Raw genomic sequence first — 22,848 nt, forward strand, 5'->3', positions numbered from 1 at the left:
CATGATGACCTAGCTAGAAAGAATATTCAAACCTTCTCTCATCTTCCAGTTTGACAACCTGAGTATCTGTTCTAGATGTTATACAGTGTATAAGAATTCCTGGCCTCTGAAATTACACAAATTAGAGGAAAATGGTATTTGGTAACTTTTTTACTCACACAACATATAGACATGATGTCAACAACAAGTTAATGTCCCTTCTGGAACCTACTGTCAATTTTGCAGGGAGTGGCATGAGACTAAGAGTTCCAGCTGTGATACAGTGTGTGACCATGGGCACCTCACTTAACTTCCCAGGACCTCAATTCTCTCAGCTGTAAAATGCAGGAATTGGACAGAATCATCTCTATGGGTATCGCAATTCTCAAACACTAGGTAATCGTGTGGGCACTCTGCTCTCTCAGGCCATGAATTTCCTATGTATGAGAAGAGCTAATTAAGCTCTGACCACTTCACACAGGTAATAATGAGGATTAAAATAAAACGGTGTACATGGCTGTATCTGTCACAAGTAAAGTTCTATCAAATTTTGAAGTGTTACTGTAATGACAGCAAAGATCACTGATGGAGCAATGCACGTCTTTGCATTGCTAGCAACAGAATCCTAACTTAAACAAAAGGGAGGTTTTTTTTTTCTTCTTTTCTTCTTTTGGAGAAGTACTCCTCACCTCTCTACATAGCCTTATCTAGACTATGGGTTGTTTTTATTTTTTTTTTAAGATTTTATTTATTCACTTAGAGAGAGATCACAAGTAAGCAGAGAGGCAGGCGGAGAGAGAGAAGCGGGCTCCCCTCCGAGCAGAGAGCCTGATGGTGGGGTTCTATTCCAGGACCCTGAGATCATGACCTGAGCTGAAGTCAGAGACTCAACCCACTGAGCCACCGAGGTGCCCCTGGGGCTTTTTCAATTTTTAAAAATTTATAGTAAGAACATTTAACTTAACAAAATTTTAAGTGTTTACTACAACACTGTTAACTATAGGCATGACATTAAAGGTAAGATTTCAAGAACTTATTCCTCTTGCATAACTGAAACCTGATGCTCCTCGAGTAGCAACTCTCCAATCCCCCGCCCCTAGCCCCTGGCAATAGCCATTCTACTCTCTGCTTCCATTAATTTGGCTATTTTAGATACTTCGTGGAAGAGGAATCAGGTAGTATTTATCTTTCTGTGACTGACTTATCTCAGTATAATGTCCTCAAGGTTTATCCATGTTGTCACATATGACAAGATTCCCTTTTTTCTAAGGGTGAATAATATTCCACTGTATGAATATACTATACTTTCTTTATCCACTCACTCATAAATAGACGTTGAGGCTGTGGCCACATCTTGGGGATTATGAATTATACTGCTATGGGTATGGGAGTGAGGAGATAACTTGAGGGCTCACTGGGAAACAGGGAACCATAGATACGAGAACAGGCAAGTAACAAGAAACAATGGCCCCAGAGCAACTGAGTCCTGCTGGATAGCCCTTACGGAGATGAATGAAACCCAAACTCTTCTCCTGCTCTTGTTTCACTCATTCAAGATTCTGGGCCCCAGAAGACAGAATCTATTGGCCAAGTTTAAGATACCTGCCCTTCCACCCCAACAGTCCTGAGTCAGAGGATGTGGCCCCTTCAGCTTCTGTAAATGAGCAGCAGGCACCTAAATTTGCTCTGAGACCACACCAGGTAGAGAGGTTCACTCTCCAAAAGGAAATCAAGACCTGCAGGGAAGAAGAATAAGATTCCGCACATCTCCTGAATATGAAATAACTACTGCCCAGAGATTACGTAAATGCTCAAATTATCACAACATGTCACCCACTGAATACTTTTTCCCATTACATGTTTCCCTGCCTGATAAGAGACAGGTAGTTTGGTGAGAATGGTTTTATTTTTTTCCTCCATCTCCCCTCTCTCTTCTCTTCTCCTCTCCCCCACTTCACTCACTCTTTCCGTCCATCTATCCCTCTTTTCTTACTCTCCCCCAAATCACTCTTGTTGGGTAAGGGGAAAGGAGCAAAGTGAGTCTGAAAAGATACTCATGAGTCTCCTGGGTCTCTCTGAACCAGAGAGAAAAGACTGTTTTCCTCATGCTTCAACCTCCTGGCCAATTACACCATCCTCAAGCTGCCACATAGGTGTACCCACACAAAACGCATATACAGACACACACAGATGTGTGTGATGCATGTGTGCACACACACATACAAACACATATACACGTACACACATGTCCACACACATACACACTGCCCTGACCCTCGCCCCCCTCTTCCTCTCAGGCAAGGGCCCTATTTCCTTCACCTTATCTTCAGTCTTCGCCTCTTGATGAAATTTGCCCATGTGAAATGCAACATGGACCCTTTCTTCCTCCACAGGGATGCAGGGGAGAGAGAGGCATACATATGTGGAAATATCCTCTTCCTGCTCTGTGGCAGTCCATGACCTCTTCAACAGATCAGTGGCAAGCAACAAAAGACTTTATCCAAATTCTGTAAGAACTGACGTGCCCCTCAAAGAACAGTAATGAATGGTTGTTGCAAGGAGCACTAGCATGGATGGATTCTCAGCAGCTCAACTAGACGTCCGCAACCACAAACCATGCACGTGGAGTAAAACAAACACGCCGAGAAACGCAATGCTACGATTCTTATTGGAAAGCAAACAAGAGCCTGCAGACAAAGACAAACTGATCAAAACTCCAGCAAAGCTGGCCAAGGTCAGTGAAGACCCGAAGCATCAGGGGAAATGTCAGGTACTATTTTGACAGCCTAACAGCAGGGAAGGAATTGTCTTCTGCAACAATTTCCGAGACTGAATTTGTAAAGAAGTGCAACACCACCAGAAGCTGTTGGTTTTGACAACAGCTTGTAATAACCAACGTGCCCAAGACACAGTACACAAGATATTTTTTCCTGTATTTTACTACAAGAATTTTCAAGGATACACCAAAACTGAAAGAATTTTACAGCAAAAACTCATTTACCCATGACCTAGATTCTACTATTAAGATCTCTTTGGGTTAACACATATGTAACCATTCTTCTGTCTACCCATCAGTCCATTTGATTTTTGGTACACTTCATAGTTAGTGGCACACAACAGGACACTTCACCTCCGAGCTTCAGTATGCATGCTACTAACCAGAGTTCAGTATCTGTTTATGGTGCACATACAGAGTATTTCTGACATAAAAAATAAAACACAGGCATTAAGGAGAAGGAAGGATGAATGGGTGAGGCACAGAGGATTTTTAGGACACCAAAACTATTCTTTGTGATGCTGTCATGGTAGGTACATGTTCTTACATATTTTGTCCAAACCCACGAATGTACAACACCAAGAGTGAACCCTAATGTAAATCAGGGATGCTGGATGATAATGATGCATCAGTGTAGGTTTGTCCATTATGACAAATGTACCACTCTGCTGGGGGACACTGATAACGAGGGGGTCTAGCATATGTGGGGCAGAGGTTATATGGGAAATCTCTGTACTTTCTACTCAATTTTGCTGTGAACCTAAAAATACTCTAAAAATTAAAGTCTATTTTTTCATTCTTTTTTTAGAAATAAAGTCTATCTTTTAATTAAATAGATAACTGAAAAATAAAATAAAATACGTGACCTATCTCTCACAGAGGATTAGCAAACTGGCATCCCACAGGCTGAACTCAGCTTGCAGACATGTGTTGCTTTGCCTGCCCAACATCTATTCTCATTTCTCCTGTTACAAAATACCATGTTTCCTTTGACTATATGATCCACCTCCTCTCGTAGTCAGTCCATGTGGTTTGGGAAGAACTGATCCCTTCTCTTGGCTCCATCACTGGGCCCATAAGCCTCACCTGGCCAATCAATGCATTTCTGGTTGGCTATAGAAATCCAACTCAAGGGGTACCTGGGTAGCTCGGTGGGTTAAAGCCTCTGCCTTCAGCTCAGGTCATGATCCCAGGGTGCTGGGATCGACCTCGCATCGGGCTGTCTGCTCAGCGGGGAGCCTGCTTCCTCTTCTCTCTCTGCCTGCCTCTCTGCCTACTTGTGATCTCTGTCAAATAAATAAATAAAAATCTTAAGAAAAGAAAAAAAAGAAAAGAAAAGAAAAGGAAAAGAAAAGAAAAGAAAAGAAAAGAAAAGAAAAGAAAAGAAAAGAAAAGAAAAGAAACCCAATTCAAACGATGAGTTTAGTTGAGATGGGTGCATGGGTCTGGGTAGTCCATTGAGAGCCTTCCCCAGGACTCACACTGAAATTTCCTCTCAACTCAGGTTACTAATCCAATAGGATAAATGCAGGGATGTTGGTATCCATCTTTTTTATGATGTTGTAAGAAGCTGCTTAAGAATGCAACTAATCCAAATAAAAGCAGAGCCCACAGGCAGAAGAGGGTGGGTAATTTTTGCTCCTGGATCCAGCCAGGCCTAAAGTCCAGACAACTTTTGAATTTTTTGGTTATAAGGATTAATACATTCCTTTTTAAAAAACTAAACAGCTTTTTTTCTATCAATTTCAATTAAAACAGAGTCCTGGGGACTACAGTTACTAGGAATTCACACCTAAGTCTGGGTTCAAGGCCTCAACTGTTAACAGGTACACTATATACAGTGCAGTTAGGTTCTGAACTGAAGATTCAAAGAGGTGGGAAACTTACCCTGCCCATGAGGTGATCTGAATCCAGGAAGCAGAGGTAACAAGTAACCCTCAATCAGGGACACAATGTGGTAAGTGATGGAGAAGATGGGTGTCCGTGTCAGGGAGGTTGGGGGTACCTTAGGGTATGAGGCAACACTTTAGAGGAGCATTATAAAGTGAGGAGAAACCAAAGGACAAGTTACAATCTTGTGGGAGGCTGGGGCACAAAATGGGTCAGCAGTGAGGTCCTAGGGAGCTCCAAGCCCCTTTCACCAACCTTACCATCCAGAACCACCTCAGTCATAATCACTGCATGTGTCTCCCTCCCTATCAGTCAGTCTATTCATCTACCCTCACTGTGCCTTCTCTCCGTATCTCTGTCTCTTTTTTCTTTTCCTGTCTGTCTGTCTCCGTGTGTGTGTGTCTCTCTCTCTTCATCTCTCTCTCCCACTCCTTCCTTCTCCCCAGTCTCTTCATGCACTACTCTCCAAGCTTCCGGGATGAAGTCCACTCCATCAATACCGCCCTAGCCCAAGCCGCCATCATTTCTCACATGTCCAACCTTACAGCCTTGTAACTTGTCTTCCCACCTCTGTTCTTGCCTCTCTTCCATCAATCCTCCACCTCCCTGACAAAGCAAATGTTTTAAAATGCAAATCTAATCAAGGGACTCCCCTGCTTTAAACTATGGATAAGGCCAAACTCCTTGACACAGCCTCCAAGGCCCCTCCCATTCTCCAACCACATTCAGCTCCATGCACCGCCCACCCCCAATCACTGCACCCCAGCCTCCCTGGTCTTCTAGTTCTTCAAAGAGTCCTTCTCTATCACAGGGCCTTTGCACTTGCTCTTTCCTCTGGCTGCGGATGCTCCCCTAACCCCAGCTCCACATCCCTTTACCTAATTAACCCTTACTCATCCTTCACTTTTCACCTAAGATTCCAATATCACTACCTGAGAGAAGCCTTCCCTGATTGCCAGACTATATCAGATCTCACTGATACATGTTCTCTCATTCCTTTGACTTTTTCTTTTTTAAAGATCTTATTTATTTATTTATTTATTTATTTATTTGAAAGAGAGATAGAGCGCGCACACAAGCAGAGAGAGCAGCAGGCAGAGGGAGAGGAAGAAGCAGGCTCATAGCTGAATAGGGAGCCCGATGTGGGGCTCGAACTCAGGACCTTGGGATCATGACCTGAGCCAAAGGCAGATCCTTAACCAACTGAGCTACCCAGGCATTCCCCATTTGATTTTCTTCTTGATAGCACTTATCCAAGTTTAGAACTCTGTGTGTGTGCATGTGTGTGTGTTTCAGATGAACTGATTCATGCTTAGGTCTTACATTTAAGATTCAGGAAATCAGAGACCATGTCAACTTCTTAAAACAACTATATACCCAGAACTCAATACAGTGGCTAGCACATACTTCTAATCTGTACAGTCCCCACCACTCCCTTTTGCATTCGCAACTCTAAGTTCTGTTAGTTACAATTTATGTTTGTGCTTCCACTTTTCCTAGAGAAAAGAATTATTCCTTTAGAACACTGCCTCCATCAAATGGTAGAAAAATGGAAGCGAGACCAAGAGGCCCAAGTGTTTCCAGGAAAATGGGAGACAGCATATTTATTTATGGAAGTAAAGAATATACAATAAGTAGTTCTGTCTCATTTATGTTTATTACCTGTCCAGACTTATAGGCATTTGAATTTTCAACTCCTTCCTCTAACATTATTTGTATATATTTATTATATTAATTCATTTACTCATTTAAAATTGATTTCTGTTCATCCACCTGGCACTAGGTATGTCCTTGGAACAGGGGATACAGCAGAAAAGACAGATGAAGTCCCTGCCCTTCAGTCCCATGGGGCCTATATTACAGTGTGACAGGTTCCTGTTGTATGCCTGTCCTTTCACTAAGTGGAAGTGGTTCCAGCACAGGCTCTGGAGCCAGACTACCCTGGACCTAATCCCAGTCAGCTGAACTTGAGCAACTTACTAAACTTCTCTGTTCCTTGGTTTCCTTGCCTGTAAAACTGAGCTAGTAATTGTACCTTCTTTCTAGTGTTATTGTGAGGAGGTAAAGAGTTAAGACACAGCTGTCTCATCATAAAACCGCTACCTAGTAAATGTTAACTCTTATTTCCCACCTCTATCTTAATCAAGACCAGCTTCATGGGTGTGTGACCTATACAGGCACACACGGCCCCATACTTAAAGGGGCTCCAAAGCTTGGTTTAATGCTCTGCTACTGCCACTCTAAAATTCTTAATTTTTGAACAAGAAGCCCTGTATTTTCATTTTTGCATTAGGCTCTACAATGATGCAGCAGGTCCTGATCAACACACATTTTAAATGTTCAGTAAAAGTCTGCTGAGAGAATGAATAAGTGAATGAATTTAGCTAACCACAGTTGATGCTCATCTTACAGAGCCAGTCAAGTGGCTCAGCCCTTGAGCAAAATTAAACAGACTTTGTTCTTGACTCAACCCGTCCCTTCCCAGGACTAAAAGTCTGACCTAGGATCTTAAAGTTCTTCTCATCTAACCCACCCATTTCCCAGGAAACTTTGACCTTGACAGGCTGCCAAGGTTCTCCATGGAGCCAGAAGAGCACCCCATTCAATTCCCCCATTCTCCAGATCACAGTCTACACTGTTTCCACCTCTCTACTGTCTCCCATCCTGTCCAATATCTTGGAAACAAGGTATACCCCCGGTTTCTTTCATCCCCATTTTATAGATGGGGAAATAGAGGCTCACCAAAAAATAAGGTCCCTCAAGATTCCCCATGCAGCCTTGTTCCTATGCCCAGTCAAGTTTCTAGTTTTATAAAGAGTTTCTTTTTTATTTTAATAAAGATTTATTTGTTTGAGAGAGAGTGAGTGAGAGGGGAGGTCAGTGGGAGAAGGAGACTCCCCATGGAGCCCAACTCGGGACTTGATCCTGGGACTCCAGGATCATGGCCAGAGCTGAAGGCAGTCACTTAACCAACTGAGCCATCGAGGCAGCCTTATAAGGAGTTTCTAACTAGATCCCCATAATCCAAACCACACAAATCATTTTCGGAGTGGCTAGTCAAACATGATAATTACAAGCTAAATCTGAGACTATGCCCCCCAACCCTCACAGCATCCCACATTCTGACAGTCTGGCCTGCAAAGAGAGACAAAGATAAACTCATCTCCCCACGTCCCACATGTCCTAGGTCAACGGGTGCTGGGGCCTTCCATTCTTTCTATGTTTACTAAGAGTCTACAATATGCAGGCACAGTACAGAAGGTGGTGATGCAACTGTGAACAAAACAGACAAAAGGCCCTGCCCCTCTGAGAAGAGAAACAGGTAAGAAACCAACTAATTAAATAGACTGCATGTGGTATGACCATGGTGCTGAGCATGACGGAGAAAAGTTAAGCGGGGGAGGGGCAGAGGAAGTGAGCATGCTGGAGGGTAGTAGTAGAGATTTCAATTTTAAATAGGACTGCTTAGGAATAGCCAGGGCAAAAGCCCTGAGGCATTATCCTTGAGTCACAATGTTGAGAGGTCCCTGAATAGATTGGGGAGCTTAGTCAAACCACATACACTCCCCCTCTTAGCCCCAGCTTCTCATCGCAGTTGGGTTGCCTACAGACAAATCTACAGGGTTTTGAATCATTATTTATTGAACCTCTGCAATGATACTGCTTTATTTATCAACACAGTGGAGTTTCTCTTTTGTTTTTGTTCAGGGTAGTCACATTTAAATGAGAGAGTTCACAACAAAATTTCAATATCCAACTTGGCTTGGGATATCAGACCTGTGCTCACCAGACCCACATGACTCTTTTTAATAATCTGTCCCTTTAGGGGACCACAAGCCTCTCTGTTCACCACAGACCCAGCCAGACCCAGCAGATCCCTCCCTTCTGCAGACTGCCTGGCCCTGGCTTCACCGGAGTTTACTACCATCCCCCACTCCCAGTGCCTGTCTTGGGGACCCCTAACAATGATGGGGAATGGACATATGCCCTTTGCTGGCATGAAAAACCAGGGGTCTCCTCCATCTTAGGAAACCTGAAAGAGGCTGCAGAAAGCCCAGCCAGTTCCTTCTCCCCAGGAATGAATGGGGGGGGGGGGCAGAACAGAAAGGGGCCTTAGGCTTCTCTGAGCTATCACATGCTCTTGCACTAACTGGCAGCAGCTACACCCAGCCCCTGGAATGCCTCTCCTAAGCATTTCTACAGAATCTAATTCTCACACATGCTGTCTTGAGCCCCTGATTTCTCTCCCTACCCGAATCTGTTGTGGCCTCTAGAAGAGATGCACTAGGAACTCTTCAACCTCCTACACTGAAGAAAAAGGGAGGTGCCCATTCACCCCAATTCTCCAAGGCTGCCTAGGTCCCACCTGCTTACCTCTCCTATACTTCACACAACTTTCAAACACTAAACCACCCCTAGATGATGCCCACACGGGTTTGTGTGTGTCTGGGATGTCATGTGAGTGGTCTCTGTGCATGTTGATAAGGGTGCACTTCTGTTTTCACGTGTCTGGGCGCGGGATGAGAGGGCCTCCGCGTGCCCACGTAAGTGCACCCACATGACTAGGTACTGTGTATCTTTGTGTGAGTGTGGGGGAGTGTGTGTGTGAATGGTTGCAACATCCTTACTCCTGACGGAAGGTCTCAGTGTGGCGGGCTTCTCTTAGCCAGCCTGTAACCCCTTCGAAGGCAGTTCACTCAGGGACACTCCACCTCTGGCCTTCCCCGGAATCAACACACGCACCGAGACGCATGTACACTTCCTCTCAAGCGCAGCTCCTCTAGCCCGGGAGAAACGACAACCCTTGAGCATCCTCCCTCCGACAGCTTTCTCTTACCCCCACGCCCGAGGTAGAGTATCCTCTACATGGAGATGGACTCAGTGCACTGGCAAGGGATAAGAGAAGTGGCCACGAGAGTCGATAAAGGCAAACTGAGGACACGCTGGAGTACTGAGCCGATGCAGGAGAAGCAGGTCCCACCCTCACCACGCCCCTCCCGCAAGGGGGGTGGAGAAGGGGTAGCTGATACCCACTCGGGTCTCCCTCTGGGGTTCCCAGGTCTCACTGCTCTCCTAAAGCTCGAGCTGTAAGAAGCAGCTGGGACCCCCTCCTCCCGTGCATCCAACCCCCCTCATCCATCATCCGCGTCCAGGCAGTTGCTGATTGGCTGCGGGGAGCAGCGTCCCAGCTTCCCGTCTCCGAGGCGGGAGCCGAGCAGGTCCGAGGTGGGAGGCGCACTGACCAGCTCCGGGAGCCCCTCCCGAGTCCCTGCGCCCAGCGCCCTGTGCCCTACACAAGGGCCGTGCCAGGACTCCAGGCAAGCAGGTGCGGAGGGAGCAGAGGGAACCACGGCAAAGGGTAGGAGCAAGTCCTGCGGGAAGAGAAGAGCTGCTGCTCCAGCTGCTGCCTCCGCCGCCGCCACCACCACCGAACCGGCGTCCAGAGCGGGGCTGGCAGGCCGGGCGCGGAGACTAGAGGAGCGAGGGGCGAGCTCATGGAGCACACGCACGCCCACCTCGTAGCCAACAGCTCGTTGTCCTGGTCCCCCGGCTCAGTCTGCGGCTTGGGCTTCGTGCCCGTGGTCTACTACAGCCTTCTGCTGTGCCTCGGTTTACCAGGTGAGGAGCGTGTGGGAGAGGGAGGAAGCCAAGAGCCCCAAGGGAGAAGCAACCCTGCCCAGAACCCCCAGGCCTCGATATGCTCGCTGTGCGATCCCTGGCGCTCCCTCTGAAAAAGTTTAAGCCTTAAGGGCAACTGCGGACATTTCCAGACTGGGAGAAAGGTAGTTGCTGTGGCCTGGCGGGGACTCTTGTCTGTTCCTGTGTGTGTGTGTGTGTGTGTGTGTGTGTCACAAGGGTACGCAGCAGCTGATGGGCATGTTTTGAGTACGGGTTGGTGTGAGTATGCGCGTGGACTGGAGTATTTGCATGCGCATCTGAAGGGATCCGTGTCCCTGAGGGTGCCCAGTGGGGGCTGCGTATGAGATTTGACCACATGTCCAGACAGATGGCTTAGTGGGGGGCTTCACTTCTCCTGTCACCCCCTCCCACATCCACCCCAGCCCTAGGAAACCTCTGCCCCTCTGCCCCACTGCGTGTCCCTGCCTGATTCGAGGTGAAGCGGGAGACTCTGATACCCAGCACACTTTCTCTGGAACCACTGGGATGGGGCAAGGGATGAGCCCCTGTGATCCCCTAAGCAAACAGCGGGTCTCCAGGCAGGCTAAGAAGGGTCAGGTTGGCTCTGGAACCATGCTTTGGCCAGGGCAAGGATCCAGGGACACACGGGCTACCGAGGCCACCACTTCAGGGGGTCACAGTCTCCTTGAGGACATACCTGTTCCCTGGCTTTGCTTCCCTGTCTACCCACCCTGGGCAGCTGATCACTGCTGCGGATGTCCAGCTGGTCCCACATCTTAACATCCTCTCCAAAGTGTGGCTGAAACTGGTGCTGAATTCCTGAAGAGAGCTGAGCTGCTGGGGGCTGGGGGGTGCTTGCTGTTTGTGAAGGGGGGAGGGGTTTCCTGGGGTTCCAGCTTGAGATAAACCCTTCTTCCAGATAGTCACTGAGACAGTCTGTGTGCAAAAAGATTCCTAAAGATCACTTACAGGGAGATGGAAGAGGGGAAAAGGAAAGCACAAAGAAAAAAATCCAATGTACAGCCTAGAATCACAGCATCATCTACTCTGTCATTCCGCATCCCAGGATCCTGGGAACTCGGGAGCCGGATTTCTGAGAGACTTGCTGAGACTTCCTTTTCAAAACATTAAACTTGGTGGTCAGGGGCCCTGATAAGGTTGTTTAAATAAATGCTACAACCCCCACCCCCCCGGCACCCAAATTTTGGCAGGCATGAGAAAGCTAAGTTTACAATCACCGAACCTCTCTCCCAGCGAGTGATGAGGTTTTTATTACTAACTAATCGTTCTGGCTGCCCTGGGAGATGCTCAACCTCTGATTCGCCCTGCTGGGGCAGCAGCACGTGTCCTGTAATTACCCTGAACAGGAATTGATTTCAGTCCAGTCCCCACCTCCCCCTCTCAGCCCTCCGGAGCCTCTCCCAGAGCTCTCTTAAGGTGAGTTGAGTTTTTGAAAAGGTTGGTTATTGGTGACACTTGCTGACCCAGAGAAGTGACAGGCCCCCTTTTCCCTTCACCTCTCACATCAGAATTACTCTGACCCCTCCACCTTCACCCCTCCATCTCCTCTGCTGACTGAAGTAGCCACTGTCTCTGGCTTTTCTTGTGAAAACGCTTTAAGGGATGGAGACATAAAGACAAGGGGAGGCTCCAAGGGTCCAGAGCAGGAACATGAGGATGAGCAGAACAGGGGAAAGCTCAGACTTTGAAACACCTCAAGGTGGAAGATAAGGTACCTCACACGTCCTCAGCTAACTCCTATGCCAGCTAGGGCCTTCTGACCCACAGCATTGGCACCTATTGTGTGCCAGGCAGTGCTAGGCACAGGCTCATCAAGGCTGAGCCCAGGATTTAGAGACTTAAAAGGGGGAGGGATTGGGATGAGAACTTGGAAGGTATTGATGGGTACTTGGAAGGTATTGATGGGTACAGAGCTGTGACCACCTACTCTGTGCCAAGTGCTGAAGAGGGGCCTAAGGGATCTTAGGGAATCCCTAAGGTGCTGTCCCAGAGTTCAAGGAGCTCACAAGCAGAGCTTGTGTAGATGCAGAAGGACCAAGCATTCTGGAAAAGGATGACTGAAGAGGCTTGGCTTTTGGAAAGACCATGGGCTGATAATGGTTTTGTTAATGGCTTGCAAGGGGGTTCAAAGGTAAAATCCTTAAGTCATTCCCTTAGACCCATAAAGGGGGACAATTATGTCCTGGTAACCAAGAATGCAGACTGTAGAATGAAGCAGAGCTTGGTGTTACCATGTGGACCTTCCGTGATTCTGTGTCTCAGTTTCTACATCTGTAAAACAGGCATTAGGAGAGCGGCTAACTCCTTGAATAATGGTGAGAAATAAAAACTGACGGAGATGGTGCAAGTTAAGCACTCAGCTGAGGGCCCGACACCACACACTGATTATTGTTGTGGTGCTGCAGTTGTGGTCATCATGAAGCTGATTTGGTGGTAAGGAGGGGGGCTGCTTGGCATGTGAGCCAGAGAAGGGGCTGGGAGCCACAAGAAAAGCACTTAGCTCAGTGCTTTACTCCTGCTGAGCTCACTACAGTATCCGCTCCCCACTCCCAGCCACCAGCAATTAGCAAGCCCTCATTACTCTGCTACTGACCGGGATGCACAGCTATGCTGGGTGTGAAGTAACAGACCACAGGGCTTGGTAATATTGTTGAAAACTGAGATTTTAATTGAATCACTTTTCCTGGCAGTGGACTCACCTCATTTCCAAATTTTCACAGGGTGGTTGGAAACATGGGTGGAAACCAAAGGGTGGGTGGGGAGTGGCTGAGTGTTTGGCAATAGGGAAGCCACTAACTGGGAAAAGCACAGATGTTTCTTACCACCTTCAGTCTCTAGACTGAAAGGAAGAGCTTGGGAAAAGCCATGTGGTCCAATACCCTGCCTCTAGGAATGGCCCCAGACAATCTAAGTTAACTGGTCTGGAATGGGTCCCAGGGAGTCCTAATGTGAACTATTAGCAGTTAAGAACTCTTAACTTAAGAACTCGTAAGAACCTGCCATTTAAGAACTCTTAATTTTCTGTACCATAATTTTTCCCACCTCATTTTATCTACTACCCGCATAGATGGTGTATATTAAATAAGATTGTCTATATAAAATGGCTTAGCACACCACTTGGACTGAGAAAAGCACTTATTGGTGCCTTCTCCACACTGGATCTTTTTCTATGTTAAATGTTTACATTATTGCACTCAATCCCCACCACATCCCGTGATCTGTACATTTCTCTGAACCCATTTTTACAGATGAGCAAACTGAGATTCAGAGAAGTGGAGCATCTTGTCTATAGTCACAGTCAAGCCAGTGTGCAAACGTCTGCTCTTTCAAGTCCACCACAGTGTCTTCATTATTGCCAGGAAGTTCTTTTAACTAACCTCAGTTCTTCATGTTGTGCTCAATGGAAAAAAACTGGTGTCCCAGCTGTCCCTAAAACTCTGTCTCTTTTCTCCTCCTTTTAAGTAAGCAAGATGTTTCTAACCTTTCAAAATGCATACAATAAGCCAGCCAAGCTAACAAGGTAGAGTTGGGGACACTGATGGGGCCAACTGGGACAAAACAGTAAAAAGCAGAAGGCAGTGCAGGAGGAAGAAATGAGCCTGATGCCTGGGGGAAGAAGCGGCTGAGAAAACGGGTGAGCCCAGCTGATAAGGAAGGAGCAGCGCAAAATTAAACGAGATTTGAAAGATATTTTTTAAATTTACCTTCTAAAAGGCACCAGGGATGTTAAAGGAGACAAGGTAAGGAAGATGATAGCCTGAAACCACACACCACCCAGCAGAGAGGAGCATTTCTGCAACAGCCAATAGGAGAGCCAGTAACCAGGAGAAAGCAGAGGTTAATACCTGCCTGTGAGGGTCAGTGCAAGATGGAGATGATGAGTCTGTCACCTGGCAGATAGTAGGTGCTGTGACACACAGTAGTTACAGTTGCTGTTAACCAGGAATGGGAAAATGGTGACCAGTAAGATGGACTGAGCACTCCAGATGTGTTCTCATTCATCTGTAAACATCTTCTGAGAAAATCTAGTAAACAGGTTAAAAGTATACGGTCTGGTGATAGACCTCTAGGGTCTGAGTCCTGGTTTTGCTACATATAAGCTATGTGACCTTAGGTAAGTGACTTTAACTACTCTGTGCCTCACCTTCCCCCTCTGTAAAATGGGATGATGGTAATAATGGCACATACCTCACAGAGTTGCTCTGAGGCTGTGCTGAGTTATTCACTTAACACACTGCCTGCAGCACTCTGTAAGTCATTTTTTTCATCATTTAAAAATTTAAAAAATTAAGGAAAAATTCTCAACTTGTTTTATGACACCTGCTTTACCCTAATACCAAACCAGACATTACAAGAAAACTACTGACCAATATTCTTCGTGAACACAGACACACACACAAAAATCTTCAACAAAATATTACCAAATCTAACTCAGGAATATATAAGAATGATAATAAACCGAGACAAACTTGGGTTTATTCCAGAAATGCAAGGCTGGTTCAACATTTGAAAATCATCAGTATGCTCTACCATATTAAAAATCCTAAAAAAGGAAATTCATATGATCTTCTCAATAGATGCAAAAAAAGTATTTGACAAAATTCAACATTAATGATAAAAACTTATCAAACTAGGAATACACAGAGAACTCCTTTAACCGGATAAAGGGCATCAATAAATAACCTATAGCTAACATCACATTTAATTTTGAAAGATGGAGTGTTTTCCCTCTAAGATCTAAAAACAAGACAAAGGTATCTGCTCTTGCTATCTGACTGAACATCATACTAGCTGAAGTTCTAGCTGGGAAAGAAAAAGAAAGAAAAGGTTTACTGGAAGGAAGGAATTAAACTGTTTCTATTCACAGATATCACTGACTTCAGAGAAAATCACAAAGACTCCACCAAAAAATGCTCCTAGAACTAATAAGCGAGTTCAGCATGTCTGCAGGACATATTGTTAATTTGCAATAACCTATCATATTTCTATATATTAGCAACAAACATTTGAAACTAAAACTTGGAATTTAAAAAAAAAATAGATTTCCAAGTTCCTTTGAAAACCCAGAAGAACTAACATTAGGCTCATATTCTCAGAAAGCTGGCTATAGCTGAGGAATAGGCTGCTTTCCTAGGCAGCTCCTTTTGGGTAGTGTGTGTGCATGCATATGTGTGCACATTATGTTATATAGGTAATAACATTCATATTATTCAAAAACCTAAAAATATAAAGAGGCACACGTTACAAAATCTCCCTACTATCCCTTTCCCCTGTTCACCAATTCCCAAATCCACCCCATCAACACCACCACACATGTAACTAGTTCATCAGTATCTTGGTTCCTTATTTGTTCTTTCAGAGTATTTTAGTGTATACATAAACAAATTAGAATAAAGGATTTCAACTCTTTTTTTTAACTCTCCTCAAAGTGAGCACATTGTACACACTGCCCTCCATCTTGTTCTTTTTCACTTAACATATTAATCATCCATAATGTTATACTGAAGCTTTTTCATTCTTCTACGAAGTCGCATAGTATTCCACTGTATATTTTACCATAATTTATTTAATGGCTGCCCTTTTCAAAAGCACATGGATACTCGAATGTCAGAGTTCCTACATGCTGCACTTAACTGTCCTCTCTAACCTGTATGGCTCCTCTTTATGCACACTGGGCCTCAGAATCCCTGTTATAACAATGGGAGAAAGAGCACTGCACGAGGAGTCCTGGATTCCAGGCTTGGCTCTGGCAGTAATTCACTCTACAAGTCTGTCAAAGACCTGGGAGAGCTGGGCTCTGCTTGTAGAGCTCAGTTGGAGACCCAAGCACAGACCAATGAAGTGGCTATGCTGGAAGTTGGCTGGGCTGGGGTCCAGACCAGTAGCTTTGTTGTCCATTTCACTGCATGATTTCTGTAGTGACCCCATGTGTCATTTCTGCTTTTGAGGTTGAGTATAAAATGCCTTGCACTGGAGCTGAATGGACATGGATTTGGATCCTGTATCTTACCCATGTGTGTTGTGTGATTTCAGATATGATACTCCAGCTCTCTGAGCTTCAGTTTTTATTTATAAGAAAGCAGGCAGCCAAGTTCAGCAATTAACCAAGAGGTCTCTAATCTCAAACTGCCTGGGTTTGAATCTTAGCTCCCTTACCTGCTAGCCTGTGACCTTGGGCAAATTTCTCACCCTCTCTGTGTCTTAGCCTCATCAGTGAGATGGGATCATAATAATACCTATCTCACAGGGTTGTTGTGAGGAACAAATGAAATTGTAAAAATGTGTAGCAGCATTCTTGGCACATGTGTGCTCTCAAATAGAGTAAGAGTTCAGTAAATGTGGTTAATCTTCTGTGCCCTCCACTGTTGTGGTGGTAATCCCAAATAAAATATGCAAAGGCTTCTCACAATCCCTCAAACATTGTGGGAGCTCAATAAATATCAGGTAGTGTTGTTTTTATTGTCTGACATGTCAACAAACTTTATAAATCCCCTGAAGCCACACATTACTTTATATATATATAGGTCTTTTCCATAACTGCACAATTCCACTCAAAGTGCACCCACCAGGAATGAAACTCTTTGCCCTGGAAAACTAGGAAAGAATTATCCAATGGATTAAATCAATTCCATCATAAGCCTAGGGAATTTGGTACCTCTCAGAGAGGTGCCTGAGGTTCAGTGAAACCTCCAGAAAAACTGTCAGTCCAGAACCTGAAACCTTCTTCAACTAAAATTGATAAAGGGTCTGACAAGCACTCAGCAAGATTGCTCTGCATGCTGCAGACAGGACCATGAACAGAAGAGAGGTAGGGAGACCTCTCTTCAGACCTTCAGTGGTAGGTAGACCCTGCCACTGAACCTCCATGTGGGCAATGCTGATAGGGGATACCAGCCCTACAGAGGGTGCCTGAAATGTGGGGGGCAAGGGAAGGCAGGTGTCTCGAATTCAGAGACCTGCTAGGAGCAGTCAAATAGTGTAAATGCACACATAGTGGCCCAGTTTTAAGAAACGCTTCACTTACCCAAAGAATCATGCTTCCCTGCTGTGTTTCTGAAAGCATGTGGCTCTTTTGGCGTCTCTAATTGCCTCCCAGTGATAGAGACATATTTTCCAAAACCACTGCACTTTCCTCTTAACAACTGCTAGGGCGTATGTTGCACTTACTATGTGCTAGGGATTCTTCAGAACATTTTATAGGCACTAACTCATTTAATTCCTCAAATGACCCCTTGAGACATGTATAGTAATCATGTCCGTTTTTCAGGTGAGAATGCTAAGATACCCATAGTCACATAGCTAGAAACTGATAGTGATACTCAGTACTACTGTCTAGCTTTATTGTAAGAAAATGGCAGGCCACACACAATGACTGCTGACAAATGACACTTTGGCTAAGTCATAAGGAATGGGGGTGACAGAGAACAGAGAGGAGTGGGGACTGGGGGAGGTTAGAAAGTACCACCACCACTCACCTCTCCAGCCAATCCAGTGTTGCCAAATTCTTCCAAAAATCTAGGAATCAGATTTTTATGTGAAACATCCCAATGTTTCAATGTTGGCAACTAATTCGAAAATTTTTAAAAACACTATGCAAGCCAGCACTGCATGAGCCAAACCAAACATATCTGCAGGCTTGATACAGCCCACCAGGCTGCAAATTCACAAACTCTAGAGTGGGTAAAGCTTCATTAAGCACCAAGAAATACTAAGGGGGTCACAGTGGGTGGAGAATGAAAACAAGATGCTAGGGGGAGGAGCAAGCAGTAAAGGAGATGGAGACCCAGATGAATATGTGGCTTTTAAAAAAAAAAAAGAAAAAAGGGCATGCCAACTCAGGAAACCAGGGATTTGGCATGACTAGAAGAAAGAGCTCCCAAGTAGTACTGCAAATTGCATGTTGACAATGTCCTGGAAGACAAATCCACTATTTATTTTTTGTAAATGGAAGAGCCCTCAAAACCTGACGGCATGGTGGATTAGGATGTGGTCTTATGGTCCCCACTGATCTGGATTCAAATTCCAGCCTCATGACTTCCTATCGGTGGAGCTCTGGCAAGTTGCTTGAACTTCTCTGAGCATCAGTGTTCCTCTCTGCAGAATGGGTATAACAGTGTCTTTTTCTACAGGGTGTATGATATGGACAAAATAAAGCAATGCATGGCTAGCAGGGGCCCCAGTGTCTGCCACTAACAGGAAGAAACTGAGACTTTACCTAAAGTTGCAGAGCTAGGAATAGCAATAAACCAGAACCTACTTTCCCAACTCTTATTTAGTTCCCTTCTTACAAAGTCACACTGCTAGTGGTCTCTTGAGGAATCAAAGTGATCGGTGTAAAGGGGAAACGGGCTGTGAAATTTTAGAGTTCGGAGTAATTATCTGGATTTTGAGGGGTTTTGTTGTTGCTATTGTTGTTTTATGTGGGATTATTTTAGGTGGCAATAGGCCGAATCATTATTAAATCTCTTTTCAGTTTCCTCAAACCTTCTGACTCTGTCAAAGGGAAAGTCTCATCTTGGTGCTGGTGTCTTTAACACCTTTTTATGTGTGCTAAATCTCTGTTTTTAACAGACACAGAGCAGGCCTAGGGCTCAGAATCTAGCTAAAATGTAATGTCACCCTTGTATTATCACTGTATTTATTTTTAAGAATATCTTCTGTTTACAGCAGGGAAGTGGGTTTGTGATTGAGGTTTGTTATTTGTCCATGCTGTCCAATATAGTAACCCCAAGTCTCATGTGGCTATAGAGCACATGACATTTGACTAGCATAACTCAGGAACTGACTTTTTTAATCTGACTTCAGTTAATTTACAATTAAGCCTAGATACTCAGTTCAGTTGCTGGAAAATAACTTTATACTTGGAACAATGTGGGTATGTGAATCTACTCTTTTCAACTGTATATTTTATGACATCTAAACAGAGATCAAAGATTTCCACTGAAAGATTTAGCATCCATAGAGAAATGTGCTCAGAATGTAAAATCATGCCATGCTTTGGACATTTAATATGAAAAAAATTAAATATCTCATTAATAATTTATGTTGATTACATCTTCGATGACAGAGTTAAATAAAACATACTGCTAAAATTAATTTTACCTGTTTCTTCTTATTTTCTTAATGTGGCTGCTAGAAAAATTGAGATTGCGTATGTGGCTCACATTGCATTTATATTGGACAGCAATATTTTTAAATTTTTCTTAAAGATTTTATTTATTTGTCAGAGAGAGAGAGCAAGCAACCATAAGCAGGCGGAGTACAGGCAGAGGGAGAAGCAGGCTCCCTGCTGAGCAAGGAGCCTGATGCGGGACTCAATCCAAGGACCCTGGGATCATGACCTAAGCTGAAGGCAGATACTTAATCAACTGAGCCACCCAGGCATCCCTGGACAGCAGTATTATATAAGGTATAAATTCGGGGGGTGGGGGGAATCACTTTAAAACAAAATGTTGAGTAAAGAGTTGTACAGAGAACACAAATATATGGAAAAAATCCTAATGTTGGTGGGCCAGTCACTACTATCTGGGGAGCCCTGATCTCTAGTACAATGCTCTTAATACAGAAACAGAGGCCCTAGAGAGGACAAGGAATTTCCACCAAGGTTACACAGCTAACCAGGTGTAACCCTGATCCCAAATCTTTTAGATTCCAAATCCAGTGTGCCTTGACCATTGCAATAGTGATAACCCTGCCATCTCTACTCCATTAAGGGAAATGTAAGGAAGGGAAGGTTAGGGTTTGGGGAAGATGTGGTTACCTTAGATCCGGTGGGATTCAAAGTGAGTGAACTTCTCTGTGTGGATAAGTCAGGATCTTTGCTTTTCTATCAAGTAGAGGCTGAATAACTTGGGTTTCTCTTGAGTAAAGGTTATGACCAGCTGAACTACATTGAGAGTTGGGACTTTTAACCCAAATATGTTTTCATTTTGCTCCATGGCAAAAATAATGAGACAAGATACCAGAAAGTGCAATTAGACAACTACATCTGCATTTATTGATTCACTCACCCATCCAACCATCCATCTATCCATCCATCCATCCATCCATGTGCCTGGCACTACCAAGTACCAGGCACTGTGCTAGGTGCATAGCAAGCCTAAAAAGAGCCACTCCCTGTCTGCATGCTCATATGATGCACATGGGAAAGACCAGCATGATCACAAACCTGAATAAATGTAAATAGTCACATGTGAAAGAACATGAAGGAGAGGCACATGGTGATAGAAGAGCTTTTCATGGGGGGACCTGCCCAATGGGGAAGCCAAGAAAAGCTCCCTCAAGAGAACAACTGGAACCTGAAGGCCGAGGAAGGAATGAATGGAAGGAAGAGGCAAGGGGGACAGGCTCTGCAGTGACTCTTAGGCAAGAGGGGATTGGTGGCACATATCAGAACAGAAAGAGGGTGAGTCTTGAATGCCACAAGGCAGTCTGAGGACAAGAGGAGAATAGGGAGGAGATGCAAACAGAGGAAACAGGAAGCCAGAGCTTTGCAGAAACCACACAAAGTGACCCTGATTTGGGACAACACATTTTACAGTGTTGACTTCTTTTGACTTCTGATATTCGCCAGTAACTTCTTTTCTTTCCCCCCTCATCTGCCAGAATGTTTACCAGTTGAAGACCTGGGGTGATTGCTTTTCCACCAAAGACATTTCTTATCGTTTTTAGCTAGGTGCAGCAAAAACTATCAGCCACATCACTTCACAGGAGGGACTCTCCACAGACCCACACATGGAGACATGTGTGCACACACACGCACACACACAGACATACAAAGATGTATGGACACACATAGAGACGTGTGCACACACAGACCTGTACACACAGAAACATGCATAAACATACACCTACATGGAGACACACACAGATATGCATGTGCACACAAACATACCCCCTTTTCCCACAGTCAAAGGTATAGAACGGCCTGGTGATTCTGTTCTTGCTGCAGCCCTCTGCTTTTAGCATTCCTGGACTCAACACCATGGTTCAGCTCCACAGAGCTGCTGACAAGAACCATCATCTGCCTCTTGAACGAAAAGCAGTGGCCTCCCTGGAAGGTGGCAGAATGGAGCAGTGATTAGAGAAAGAACTCAAGAGGGAGCAATGCCATGAAGAGGGTAGAGATGGGCATTCCTTAAAGGAATCACAGGCCCACACTCTTGACCTTCACAGAGCGTGGTCCCCCTATTACGTCCACCCTCCACACTCAGAACCTTTCCAGAACACTACCCGTCCTGGCCAGCAGGCATCAGGAAAGTAATACTGGCTTAGGAATTAGGCATAACTGGGGGTTCAAGTCCCAGCACTGCAACTTTGCTAGCTGTGAAGTCATGAGCAGATAATTTACCTTTCTCAGAGCCTCTTCCGAGAATGGGGGTGATAACACCAACTTTATTCACTTAGCACATATATGTGGCACCTCTTTCATACACCAGGCACCCATGTAGGCACTGGAGGAAAAACAAAGAATGCCTGCACAGGTGTACATTCTACCAGGGACACAAGTGGTAAACAAGTAAACAGATACATAAACACTATATGAGATACTGATAATGCTATCAGGAAAACAGCATGGTAAGGTGATAGGAAGCTACAGCAGATAGGGTGGTCAGGAAAGGGCTGTCCAAAAAGCCGATGTCTGCACTGAGACTGGAACAATGGGAAGGAGCTGGCTACAGGAAGCACAGGGGAAGAGCATGCCAAGCAGAAGGACCCGCAAGGGTAAAAGCTCAGAGGTGGGAATGAGCTGGAACGAAGGCAGACTTGTGTGGCTGCAGTACGATGAGCAGGAGGGAGAGTGGCAGGAGATGAGGAGAAGATGTATACAGACAGGACTAATCCGGATTTCACTCTAAGTGTTGCAAGAAGAGATGGGAGCCTTTTAAGCAGGTGACATGACCTAATCTGAGTTTTTCAAAGGTCTTTCTGGCTGCTGTGAAAAACAGATGGAAGGTGCTTTAAGAGGGAAGTTGCAAGAACATGTTGTAGTGTGAACAATCGCTGGGCTCTGGTAGGAAAAAGTGAGCAATACCTGTACAGTGCCCAACACAGTGCCTGGCACACAGTAGGAGTGTGGGTAAAGGTTCATGCTCACAGCCTCTCCAGTCCTACTCCTACCCCATCCACCATCACCTCAGTCTCCAAGTAAAACAGCATCAGACAAGTCAAACGAGCAAACGAACAATGTCCTCAGACATCAAGGACGTCTGTGCCTGGCTCTCCAGGCATCATGGCAAAATGCCCACAGCACAAAAGAGAGCTGTCATCTTGGTTGTGGCAGTGGGCAAGTCCTGCTAATGATCCAGCTGTCAGTCGCAAGAGTCCTGAACAGAGAGAAAGCAAGTGTCTGGACAAGAAGAAAAGGGTCACCTTCAGCACTGTCATCTGACAAACGAACAGAATTGAGTTCTGGCCAGCCCAGTAGAGGGACACCGTCACCATGACTGCATTCAATTCTAATGACCCAGGGCACAGCAGAAGAATGGAACGATGCCCCTAAGATTGAGGTGGAAACTCCAAGGACATCCTGAAAATGGACA

At 45.1% G+C, this 22,848-nt stretch overlaps 1 protein-coding gene across 1 annotated transcript in view; it reads left to right on the forward strand.

Annotated features, from left to right (window-relative positions):
• The first annotated feature begins 10,140 nt into the window (after positions 1-10,140).
• GPR139 (G protein-coupled receptor 139) overlaps positions 10,141-22,848 on the forward strand; it is a 39,193-nt gene continuing 26,485 nt past the window's right edge. The window contains exon 1 of the mRNA XM_032836220.1: positions 10,141-10,264. Coding sequence (XP_032692111.1) covers positions 10,141-10,264 — 124 coding nt within the window. The remainder of the gene's footprint in view (positions 10,265-22,848) is intronic.

Source organism: Lontra canadensis, unplaced genomic scaffold (genome assembly GCF_010015895.1).
Source record: "Lontra canadensis isolate GAN:19392208 unplaced genomic scaffold, GSC_riverotter_1.0 scaffold91, whole genome shotgun sequence".
NCBI lineage: Eukaryota > Metazoa > Chordata > Mammalia > Carnivora > Mustelidae > Lontra > Lontra canadensis.